This window comes from Trichoplusia ni, chromosome 3 (genome assembly GCF_003590095.1).
Source record: "Trichoplusia ni isolate ovarian cell line Hi5 chromosome 3, tn1, whole genome shotgun sequence".
NCBI lineage: Eukaryota > Metazoa > Arthropoda > Insecta > Lepidoptera > Noctuidae > Trichoplusia > Trichoplusia ni.
Genome location: NC_039480.1, coordinates 5477561 through 5490397, shown reverse-complemented (window position 1 = coordinate 5490397; position 12837 = coordinate 5477561). Strand labels below are relative to the sequence as shown.

Here is a 12837-nt window from a genome sequence, read left to right as displayed (position 1 = left end):
GGAAGGTTTTAGGCTATATAACAGCACGCTGCAACTAATAGGAGCGAAAATACAATGAAAAGTGTGGCAAAAACGGGGAAAAATATTCATCTTCGAGGGCTTCCGTTAAAAAAATCCTAACTTATATCTTTAACCACGCGGACGAAGTCGGGGGCAACTGCTAGTATTTAAATACCGTGTTAAACAGATTCTGTGGCGATACTACCTCGGCTTTAAGTAATATAATTGTAACCAGGTACTGAAGAGTCACTCATACTATGACTTATTGCTAGACCCCCTGTTATGATAGTGTGCCCAAAAGGTTGGCAGCATTGCCACGTTGAATGGCAATGCTAATCCTCAGCGGTAAAAGCCAGCCGTTGGGTCACGAGAAGTGTCAACGAGACGCAGATATAAGTTATGATTTATACCTGCCATGTTTTTTTTCACATTTTCCATTGAATCTTCGCTCCTATTAGTCGCAGCGTGATGGTTTATAGCCTAAAGCCTTCCTCGATGAATTGGCTATTCAACACAAAAAGATTTTTTCAATTTGGACCAGTAATTCCTGAGATTAGTGCGTTCAAACAAACAAACTCTTCAGCTTTATATATTAGTATAGAGTATAGATATAGATATATATTAAATTACTTGCATTTTCCCTTTTGGTATACTGAGAAAAATCTGATGAAGTTTTTATATTTTTTATGAAACCAAATGGCAACAAAATCGGTACATCAAGTCCGAAGTTTTGATTTAACAAATATAATAAGTACAAGAATTCCTCCCTTCTTACCTAACCTAAATTCTTACCTACCTCCTTTTTAAAGTCAATTATGTTGAAATATTGTTACAAAATAAATTGACACAGAGCAAGTTTTATTTATTTGAAACATGGGAATCGTAAATAGTAAGGATTTGCTATCTAGGAGAAAAGTGTATGAAGCAACAAGCAATTCCAGGAGGAGCAATGATGGGCATGTTTATCAGGCTAACTTATTGCCTATGCATATCAGAATTATCAGAAAATTACATATTAAAACAGTTGCTGGAATTAAGACCTGCAACTATGTGCATAATAATTCAATCTTTGAAACCCTAGTTCACATAAATACTTAGACCTTTGTTTAGTCCTAGCTACCGCATTAGGTTGAGTAAACTGTAATGGTAGATTAGTGTGATAAATAAATAAATAAACAAATAAAATAAAATATTTATTTTTCATATAATACCGTAAAATGGGGTGAATAGAAAACAGTGTTTTTAGAGGGTCGCATTCGTTTGCTTTAAAATTACTGAAACAGAATTATTTTATGAACAGGTTGAGAGTTGACTGCAGATGACTGCACGGATAGCAGAGTGGTTGAGGTCACCACGACAAACCTATGTGCGACGTGTTGATTCGATCCCCGCGTAGGACAAGCGTTTTAATCCACGAATGCTTGACCAGAGTCGTGTTTCGGAAGGCACGTTAAATTGTGGGTCCCGGCTGTCATTCCTACATCTTTGACAGTCGTTACAGGTAGTCAGAAGCTTGAAAAGTCTGACAGCCAGTCTTACCAAGAGGTATCGTGTTGCCCAGGTAACTAGGTTGAGGAGGTCAGATAGGCAGTCGCTCCTTGTAAAACACTGGTACTTAGCTGAAACCGGTTTGACTGGTAGCCGACCCCAACATAGTTGGGAAAAGGCTAGCCCGATGATGCTTGACCAGAGTCTGGGTGTCTTTGTGCATGTGATTTGTATGTTTGTCAAACCTCCCGCGACACAAGGATTAAATTCCTTACTGCGGGAGTCGTTTTTTTTTAAGGAATAAACAAAAGAAAGAATAATTTTTATTATAATCTTTATATTTTGTCTTAATTCACGTCCAAATTTTACCTTAAAAATAGCTCAATGCACCTTGTTTTATCGTACACTTTTTACCACCCGTATTCTAATGGCCATCGTTTCGTCGTCTTCATGGTTGTAGTATTTAGTTTATTTTATAAATATTGCTCCAGGTCAAACCGTTTTCGTTTCTTAGAACTTAAACCAGTATTTGCATCAGTTGAATAATATTTCAGGATGTTTTCTACGTCTTTTAGGTCTGGAGTTCCCAAGGGATGTGGGGTGTAGGGTTTTGGAGACACATCTAAAAGAAAATGTGTTTTTAACTGTGAAAAATAATCAAAATTCTTTTATACAATTTAGGTTATAACGTAGCACTTATTGAAGGTCAAATTACATTGGACAGCACCCAGTTTCGCTCAGCCTTCACCGCTTCCTAAGTGCTCTTGCTGTGAGAGAAGAAGCAGAGCAACAAACTCCCCAGCAGCACGCTGTGATCTCAGTTTACAATATCATTATAAAAAGTATATGACGTATCATATCGTTTGTATGTAAACATGACTGCTTAAATTCGTCTATCGGGTTCAGTACTAAAAGGGTGAAAACAGAACCCTATATAGCTGAAGATCCGCTTTCTCTCCGCCTGCCTCTAGACTATATCTCATGAAAGGCTGTATCTTTGTTGAAATTTGACATAGATGATGATTTTGTGTTGCTGCTATAAAGAATAAATAAATAAAAAACTGAGCATTTTCTTTGGAAAAATATGACTTTTTACAAAACGGTCAGTGTCTCACACTTTTTTTAAGGATTTTTTAAAATTTATAGAAATGTTGTCAGAATAAGTCTGACACTCCCTTCCTCTCAACTCAAAGCGAGATTGATGTTTTCACATCTGAAGAAAGGGTCAGAGGCAGCCAAACAGTTCATGAAAACTTAAAAAATAATAACAAAAAAAGTATTTACAACAAACATAAAGGTAAGTTTTAATTAAAACAAGAAGACTTTTTCAAAAATATGTTTATTGGTTTATAAATAGATTGAAAAATAAAAATAACAACAATAGATTAAACTATCTCTTCAAGGTCAAATCAAACCTCTTGAAAAAAACCAGTGTCCCTATCATCACCTCTTAAAGAACAAAAGCGACAGCTGCGGAAGAGAGAAAGCAATAGACGACGTAGAATGTTGTCTCGCTTTCGCAATTGAAGAAACATATATTAAAGTTGACACACACATATCAGTATATTCGACTGGTCTGCTGGTCTAGTGGTTAGTGACCCTGACTGCTATACCATAGGTCGTGAGTTCGATTCCCACCCAGGACAAATGAGTAATGAGCATGACCGTTTTTTCTGTGTCTGGGTGTGATTTATCTATATTGTGTATGTATTTAGAAATGAATAAGTATGTTTATCAGTTGTCTAGTAATCATAATACAAGCTTTGCTTAGTTTGAGACTAGATGGCGTTGTGTGAAAGTTGTGGAATATATTGTAATCCTTAAGAGGCGATGTTAATTAGACAGAAAACACTTAAACTTTATCCCTTCGGGGGCGGCGTAGAAGTTTCATTCTTTTTATTCATACCCCTCATTATATCAATCAAATGATTAATTTCAATCGCTTGATTAGCAATTTGTTCATAAGCATTGATGTGTTCAATTGGTTTCCACTCTCGAAATAAACGTTTCAGTGTCATAGTTATGTCCGACATAATATTAAATTTGTCCATAACATCCCCCATTAAGTATCCTATTTCGAAAGTCGTTGAGTTTTCATAATGAGTTCTGATTAACTCAGCTCTTTTGCATTTCAGGTCGCTGTCCCGAACTGTCTCGTACATAAGTCGGAATAGTTTTAATCTCATGTTGTTGTCATCTTCCCCTGGGTCTCTTGTGTCGTCGTCCTGTCGTCTTTGGACTAAAGACTCGATACTTGGTACCCTTCTTTGAGGCACAGCTTCTGGACCCAAGTCTCCAGTACTTGGATTCCCTTCAGCATTGAAAACTTCTTTGAAAAGCAGTAATTTGATGTTCCAAGATAGGTCGTGGAAAATTGATTGATTGTAAATTTTCTGGAGTTCCGGATTTTCGAATGTAGCTGAAACTGAAAAGGGATTTGTTAATTTTTTTTTGTCTAGCCCGCTGTGTCTCACTTCTGGGCAAAGACCTCTACCAAATCCTGCCACGATTCTCTGTTCTGAGTCGTATGGAACCAGCCCGCGTGGTAAGCGTTAAGATCGTCTCGCCATATCCGCTGTCTCCCATTGTGTGGTGACTTTTGTGAATTTTGATTGTATTTACAAATATTATTCTTTGTACACAACTTTTACCAAGTTTCCTTATAGTTTGAAGAGCGGGGCCTCTTAACACAGGTATATGCTTACTTAAAAGGAGGTCTCTATGTAAGACTGAATGTAAAAGGTTATGTTAAAGAATCAACAATTTTTGATTTTTTTTGATTTTTTTTTTACCCAGCGGTTAGTGGTTAACGTGACCCGCCCAACCCCATATTAGTCTGGCAGCCATTTTGCCGACGTCTTTGGTTTAACAACTGATCTAAGTCTCGATGCGGTGTTTTGTTTTGGAAGATGAGGGTTATAACTGGCTACAAGCTAACTTTGGGCTGGAAGGAGTCAAGATGGGAACGTAAAGGTCTAGAGGTAATTGTTTAATATTCTCGATAGGCTTAATTTCTTGATCGACAAACTGCAATTTGCGGTTGGATTGCAGTTTGAATGCAGTTGGCACGACTGCAATTGAACTGCAAACCAATCCTGCAATCCCATTGCTCGCCGACTGCAATTGAACTGTACTTGAAATGCAATTTGCGGTTGGATTGCAGTTGAAATGCAGTCCACCTGTCTAGAGCCTTGGCTACAGGCAGATGCCTCTAAATTACGCTTACCTACGTCGTTCACACGAGAAAATTTTTTTTAAGAGGCATGGTTGGTCTTTATTCTAGGGACATTGTAACTTAATCTTTCTTTCTGTGTGTCTTCCTCTTAATTGTGTGCTGATTTCTATCATTTCGTAACTTTTATACCTATAGCCTAGCTCAGGAGTTAGCAACCTTTTTGGTCTGACGAGTCAAAAATACAAGCTATTTATTTGCCCAAATACAAAAAAATAAAAGAAATACCAATCTGTAAAACAGTTTGTTTTCAACAATAGCTAACTAATTTTAATAAACCTTTTGATGAATAAGATCTATCATATTTTTTTTTATATTATTATTTCATCATCGTCTATAACTTTTTCCCACCTATGTTGGGGTCGGCTTCCAGTCTAAATAAACTAAGAGGCAGACCGAGAACGCTTCCGCAATCTTCCGAATGTAAGTTGACAACCCCTGGACTATCCTGACATTACTTATCAACTAGTGGGAATATTAAGACAATATATTTTATCGACAAAAAAGCAAGTTTTGTTTAAAATCTTTATTTAACATTATTAATGAAACATTATTTGAAAAACAGATTTTTTAGCAAGGTGAAGCTAATTTCAACATAAGTCCACTAGATGTTACATACATACGCTGCAATAGGTAATTTGACTAAGAGCCGATTTTTCAATCGCCAGATAACTTTTCTGACAACACAGAAATAATTTTTCAATTTGAACCAATAGTTCCTGAGATTAACGTGTTCAAACAAACAAACAAACAAACTCTTTAGCGTTATATATTAGTAATATAGATATAGATCTGTCTGACGGACAAAACAGATATATATTATTAGATTTAGGGCCGATTTCTCAATCATCACTTAACTTCTATCTGAGGAATAAATATGGCTGTTTGACATATTTTCTATGCAAAAACTGTCAAAACGTCAAATAAAAGTTATCTGACCATTGAAAAATTGGCCCTTAGTCAAATATCCTATTGCCAAAATGAAATCACGTGAATAAAAAAAATGATAAGTATTCCATTTCGTTTGTAAATAGGTCAAACTAGTCGTTTCCCGTGGTATTGCCCGCGTGATACTCGATCCCATGGTTATTTTACAGATTTTTTTGTCTTACCACAAAATTTGGCCATATTTTCTCGCCGGCTAAACCTTTCTGGACGAAAATTTCAATGACTAAGATGAGCGATGATGATGATATTATTGATGATGATGATGATGATGATGATGATGATGATGAGATGAGCCAAACCGGTTCAGCCGTTATCGAGCTTTAGCGAGACTAACGAACAGCAATTCATTTTTATATATGAAAAAAAGAAGAAGAAAAGAACTGGATTCTAAGGTATACGCGAATATTAGACATTGAAATAAAACTACTTTTACGGATTTTATTGTTTAATTTTAGATTTTAGTTCCCGACGTTTCGACACCTTTGCAGGTATCATGATCAAGACCTGAACCGCGATAAAATCCGTAAAAGCCGTTTCATTTCAAGAAGAGAAAATACAACGTCGTAAACTACCACCAATAATCGATTTCCCATCCGTATTCAATAGGCCACCACCATCTTGTCTTCTGCGTCGTGGTCGGATTGAGCCTATTTTTGATGTAATCAGATAATACAAATTGCTTCTTCTTCTTCCTGGGCCTATTCTGCCCTGGATAGTTTGATCCTAATGGGTCACTCCCAACTCCTTTGCCCTTCATCTTTGCAGCTTTTTTCTCCTTGGCTATGCGAGCCTTTTCTTCTTGTACCTCCTTTGAATTCATCTCATGATAAGTTGAGAGAATACTTGTTTCTATTTTGTATTTTCTCTCCACTTCGTGTAGCATGTTCACTAAAATAAATAGGTTATTTAAAATAGGGTAGATGAAGTGTATCAGGACTGAGACAGTGAGGGCTTCTTGTGTATTATGTGTTTGACTCATCATCATCATCCTAGCCTTCTCCCAACTTTGTTGGAGTCGGCTTAAAGTCTAACCGGGTTCAGCTAAGTACCAGTGTTTCGCAGAGCGACTGCCTATCTGTCCTCCTCAACCCAGTTACCTGGACAACACGATACTGATTGTCAGACTTTCAAGCTTCCGACTACCTGTAACCACTGTCAAAGCTGTGTACAACAACCGGGACTCAGAATTTGCCGTGCCTTCCGAAACACGGAAGAACTCGTTATGACGTTAATGGACACCTATCCACAGATCCGAGCTATCATGTGGAATCTGCTATCGATCAATTTGTGCAGTTGTAATTTAGCCACGATTGTTATATTATTTTGCATTATTACTTTTAAATGACTATCATGAGACTAATTCATTATTAAATGATGTAACGGTTTACTAGTATAGATTAAATAGTAAACGAATACACAACCAATATGCGTGTATTATTTCTCGATATCCCGTATCCTCTCTCTCGTTCAATCTTTCTCACTATAACTCTCTCCCACCTCTCACTCATTAGCACTATGCGTGATACGACGTTCGCTCTGTCTCACTTTTTCTCTCAATCTTTCTCACTTGCTCGTTCACCCTCTCTCAATCGGTCTCTATCGCTCTCTCTCTCTTTCGACACTTCCTTTGCATACCGGCGTGATGGTAAATATATAATAATAATATAATGTTGGACAATATTCACACAACGCCATCTAGTCTCAAATTAAGCAGAGCTTGTGTTATGAGTACTAGACAACTGATAAACATACTTATATAGTTCTAAATACATACATATTATAGATAAATTACACCCAGACACAGAACAAATGATCGTGCTCATCACACAAACATTGTCCTGGGTGGGAATCGAACCCACGACCTCCGGTATAGCAGTCAGGGTCACTAACCACTAGACCAACAGGCCAGTCAAATATCTGTATCTGTAAAAATTTTACCCTCATGAGCCGAAAGAAGTTTCTTTCAAAACTTACTCAAATGTTCAAGCTCCCAGTAGTTCATTTCGACGTCTTGTAAGAACATGACGTGTTCCATTTGATACAGAGCTCCTTGCATAGTCATTGTCGTGTTGTATTTGTCGATCATCCGTCGATATCTCTCATTTATTACAAATACCAAGTATCCGACCTAAAAAGGTTATAAAATTTTAGCTAAAAGTTTAATCCGTTCGTTTAAGTTGAATATAAAATAAATAGATTTAAAAAAATCTAAATACCCACGTTTTTAAATGTTCAGATTCAAATTTTATCAAAATCGGTCCAGCCGTTTTTATAGTTGTAAATTGCATTGTCATCGGGTTTGAAGCTACTCTCAAAATTTCAGCCTGCTAGCTTATCGGGAAGTGTTTCAAAATTGAGTACAAAAATCCAATCGGAACGACAAACAAACAAACAAACAAACAAGAAAGTGAGTGTATAATAAAAACGTTGGTCAATTTACAAAAGACTTCAAATAACTTTGACTGGCGTTGGTCTTGTGGTTAGTGGCCCTGACTGCTAAACTAAAGGTCGTAGATTCGATTCCCATCCAGGACAAACGTTTGTGTGAAGAGTGTGATCATTTTGTCCTGTGTCTGGGTGAAATTTATCAACATTATGTATGTATTTAGAAATATATATATAAGCATGTTTATCAGTTGTCTAGTACTCATAATACAAGCTTTGTTTAGTTTGAGACTAGATAAAAGAAAGCAACAAACTCCCCAGCTTGTTTCTCCTTTCGCAGCAAATCACTTAGGAAGCGGTGAATGGTGGGCGAAACTGGATGCTGTCAGGGCCCCAATTCTGCTATTTACAATGGCCGTTGAATGAATGGCAAATCGATTAAATTTTACACTGTCCTCATCATCATCATCATCATCAGCCTATCGCAATCCACTGCTGGACATAGGCCTCTCCAAGTGCAAGCCACTGAGATCGATTTTCGGCTTCACACTGTCCTATTCTCTTAAGATTTTTTTTGCAAAACAATAATTGGAAATTCACTGTATTGTCTGTAAGCGTTCCGTCTCTTACTGAATTCCCAATTATTGTGTTGAAAAATTGCTCAAAAGAGTGATAATTTAATCCAATTGCCATTCATTCGTGGCTCAGCTATAATCGCAGAAGTGCATCGATCACAGGTTAAACCACGCTTTCTTTGTCATAACGATTTCCTACGTGTTTCGGAAGGCACGTTAAATTGTGGGTGTTATTCCTACATCATTGACAGTCGTTACAGGTAGTCAGAAACTTGAAAAGTCGTATCGTGTTGCCAAGGTAACTGGGTTGAGGAGGTCAGATAGGCAGTTGCTCCTTGTAAAACACTGGTACTCAGCTGAAACCGGTTAGACTGGAAGCCGACCCCAATATAGTTGGGAAAAGGCTAGGACGATGATGATGTGTTGGAAAAATACTTAGAATAATACGAATAGTGATAATCCAATTGCCATTCATTCATTGGACATTGTGAATAGCAGAATTAATTAATAAATGCGGACAACATCACATACATTGTTCTGAACCCAAAGTAACTTGCTAAAGCACTTGTGTTATGGAATTCAGATACAATGAAGGTACCACAAACACCCAGACCCGAGACAATGCAGAAATGTGAATTTTTACATTGACCCGACCGGGGATCGAATCCGGGACCTCAGAGCTAGCGACACCTTGAAACCGGTGCGTACGTCACTCGACCACGGAGGTCGTCGAAAGAGAATTGGGACCCTGATTCGGATTTTCTTTTGATTTTTAATAAAGATCGTCTTCTATAAGAATGGTTTTACCTCGTATCCAACCGTGTTAAAATTATCCTGTTTTATATATTCGACGCGATCCATTCTGCGATAAGTTTCTTTTATAACATCCGTGGCCATGCGACGAATCATCATGGCTGAATGCGTTTGGGTATAGCATGGTCTGAAACCTAAAGGAATTAAAAAATAACTTAATTAGGGTAGGTACAGGCTATTGGTATTATCTACACGTATATTGCGAGACTAATTTGAGAGCAAGAGTTTTGTTAAATAGTTTAAGATGAGCACTGAGCGCGACGTGTTGATTCGATCCCCGCGTAGGACAAGCATTTGTGTGATCAACGAATGCTTGTTCTGAGTCTGGGTGTCTTTGTGCATGTGACTTGAATGTTTGTGAAACCCCTCGTGTCATAAGGATTAGTGCAGGAATCTATTTTAAAAATAAAAAAGCAAGAAAAATATGTTGTTATTGCAAATGGCGAAAATGGAAACCTGTTTTTAAGGCTCCGTTGTCTATCCCTATTCATTCTGTACCTCATGAATTTTTGTTGAAATGAAAATCGAGGTCAAGCTACGTTTGGTGCGGTGAACAAATTGCTAGGCGACCTTCCGTGTCGCGTTGAATTTGACAACATTTTTATTTAATTTAATGAATTAGATCGAATTACTTACCTCGAAATCCAAAGCAATAACACCGAATATATTTTCATAGAATGTTATTAAATAAGTCTGGCTAAAAACCGCACAAATAATACAAAAAATTGTAGATAAAAAAAATCTAAAACGTTCTTAAATATCACTCCATTCAAATTTCATCAAAATCGGTAAAGCCGTTTTTATAGTTGTAAATTGCATTGTCATCGGGTTTGAAGCTACCCTGAAAATTTCAGCCGGCTAGCTTATCGGGAAGTGCCTCAAAATTGAGTTGCAAAAATCCAACCGGAACGACAAACAAACAAGAAAAGTGAATTTATAAAGACGTGGCAAAATGTAAGTCTTAATTTTGGCGGTGATTCCAGAATGTAGGCGAACTGGGCCCCAATTCTGCTATTTACAACGGCCGATGACTGAATGAAATTTGGCTTAAAATGTCAATTTTCGTATTCTTAGCATTTTTTCTACACAATAATTGTAAGTTCAGTACGTTTGTATTAAAGGTGATTTATGTGCAAGTGTTTTTAGACAGGATAAAAATCGGTCGAGCCGTTTAAATGTTGTGGGGTTGAAGGTTTTTACCGTCGGGGGTTTTGAGATTATGAAATTTAATCTTATATTTTGATATAGCGTTTTCTGTGAACTCAAACATTTCCTCATAAAACTAAAAAATATATCTTATAACATTACTTGAAGCAAAATTTAATGACGATGACTAGATTTGAGCTTAATAACAATCAAAAATCAAAATACAGATGAATTTAGACCCGGCTCTATTCTGAAGTCGGTTAAAACAATAACTTACATGCAAATAACACGAAGAAGGTGAGAAAACAAAAACTAAAATTGAAAAATACTGTTTTGCCGTCCATCTTGCTTGCGAATGCAGTTTTTATTGTTTTTTTAATTCATTTCAAGTACCTACATTAATAGCAAAGTAGGAATTAATAGCGTCTATAAACCATAATATACTTGCTGAGTGCGATATTCTTTTCACATGTTTTAGAGCGTGGATTTGCTTGCCTTTTTTTCAGAAATAGGAGAATTAAGGTCTGTAGTCGAGTAGGTCAACACGCCAAACCCGCAGAGCGCGACGTGTTGATTCGATCTCCGCGTAGGACAAGCATTTGTGTGACCCACAAATGCTTGTCCTGAGTCTGGGTGTCTTTGTGCATGTGATTTGAATGTTTGTGAAATCCCCGCGATACAAGGATTAAGTTCTGTAATGCGGGAATCGGTTTCTTTTAAAAGAAAGTTACATGTCTCCTAGTGCTAATCCTAGTACGAATCGCTCAAATGAATTGAACTGACAAGTTAAAGTCACGTCACTTGTCGAAATGTAATGTCATTCATATACATTTGAAGTTTATCATCTAGGTCTAATAATACAAGCTTTGTTTAGTTTGCAACTAGATGGCGCTGTGTGAAAGTTGTGAAAAATATTTTGTAAAATTTTGGACAAGTCCCGTAATTAAGTACTTCATGAACTAAGATGGAAAATTACCTACTTTTTTTATTTGAGATCAAACCCGTCACCTAAAGCTTATATCTTATATCGCCACTACAATCTGCTAATCACATAACCAATGTTTTTAATTAGTAATTATAGTTAATAATTAATTGTATTTTTTTTGTTATTTAGCAGAAGCGTTTATTCTCATAACACAGTAATAAGTTTTCAAAAATGACGACATTAGCAGTAATTTTTTTTTGTAAGTGGAAAATTTATCGTTGTCTGCATGAGAGGCCTGCAATGGGACAGTTACAGGCTGGTGTTATTAACAGCTTCGGTAATGGCGTCCCACCGTGGGGCAGCTCACAAGCGTGGTGATCAATGCTCGTTCTATGTGTGAGAGGCCTGCAGTGGGACAGTTACAGACTGGTGTTATTAACAGCTTCGGTAATGGCGCCCCACTGTGGGGCAGCTCACAAGCGTGGTGATCAATGTCTAATACATATTATTATTATTTCAGCGCTGCTCGCGCTGTCCACCGCCAAGTACCCCGGCAAGCTTTATCGTGAAGAATGGGGGAACCGGCTTATGGCATTGAATTTGCTAAATTTGACACTAATTATGTGCAAAGGTTGGTAATATTTTCTGTCTGAAAATTTTAGGAATGCTTTAAGCCACGCAATCAAGGATTTAAAATAAATCCTTGTTTTTCTACCTATTAACAAACTTGAATTGCATTTTCCTCATGCTCATCTATTGCTGCTTCCACACAACGCCATCTATTCTCAAACTACGCAAAGTTTGTATTATGAGTATCTACTAGACAACTGATAAAAATACTTACCTAAATACTCCTAAAAAAATACATTCTATAAATAGATGAATGATCAGATGCAGCTGCTTCAAATTAAAAAAAATGTCGATGAAGGTTCAACGGCGAAACGGATGTCGGAGTAATGTTTCTAAGTCCGAAAAATAAGGTGGCTGGAAAGCCTTGATTCACAGGTTGGATCACCAGGATAGTCCAAAAGGATTATGGAGGCCACGACTCACGAAAGGCAAGGGAAGGACCATTGCTAGGCAATAGAACAGAAGAAGTCTGACATTCCTTTCCACTCAACCCCAACCGGGAGGCATTGGATTATTTCCCATCCGGCAAAAAAAATTGTCGCAAAATCAACTCCTGGCTGAAGACAATTTTTGAAGTAAAAGTTCTTTAGACGCGACTAGGAGGTAACTGGACGAAAATGCAACAGGGAACCAATTCTGCTATTTACAATGGCCGATGAATGATTGAAATTTGGCTTAAAATGAATAAAATGACC

The 12837-nt window shown here is 37.2% G+C and overlaps 2 protein-coding genes across 2 annotated transcripts; both read right to left on the bottom strand.

Annotated features, from left to right (window-relative positions):
- Positions 1-3254: 3254 nt before the first annotated feature.
- Positions 3255-4037, bottom strand: LOC113509039 (the record flags this gene model as incomplete). The annotated part of the gene is made up of 1 exon (XM_026892297.1): positions 3255-4037. A coding segment is annotated over one exon (690 nt), but the record flags the coding sequence as incomplete, so codon positions are not given.
- A 2110-nt stretch (positions 4038-6147) lies between these two features.
- LOC113509038 lies at positions 6148-9727 on the bottom strand. Its single transcript, XM_026892296.1, has 3 exons — positions 9436-9727; positions 7643-7796; positions 6148-6556 (listed from the first exon to the last, which is right to left on the bottom strand). The coding sequence occupies exons 1-3, from the start codon at positions 9538-9540 to the stop codon at positions 6237-6239; spliced, it is 579 nt and encodes a 192-aa protein (XP_026748097.1). The 5' UTR covers positions 9541-9727; the 3' UTR covers positions 6148-6236.
- Between the last annotated feature and the right edge of the window lie 3110 nt (positions 9728-12837).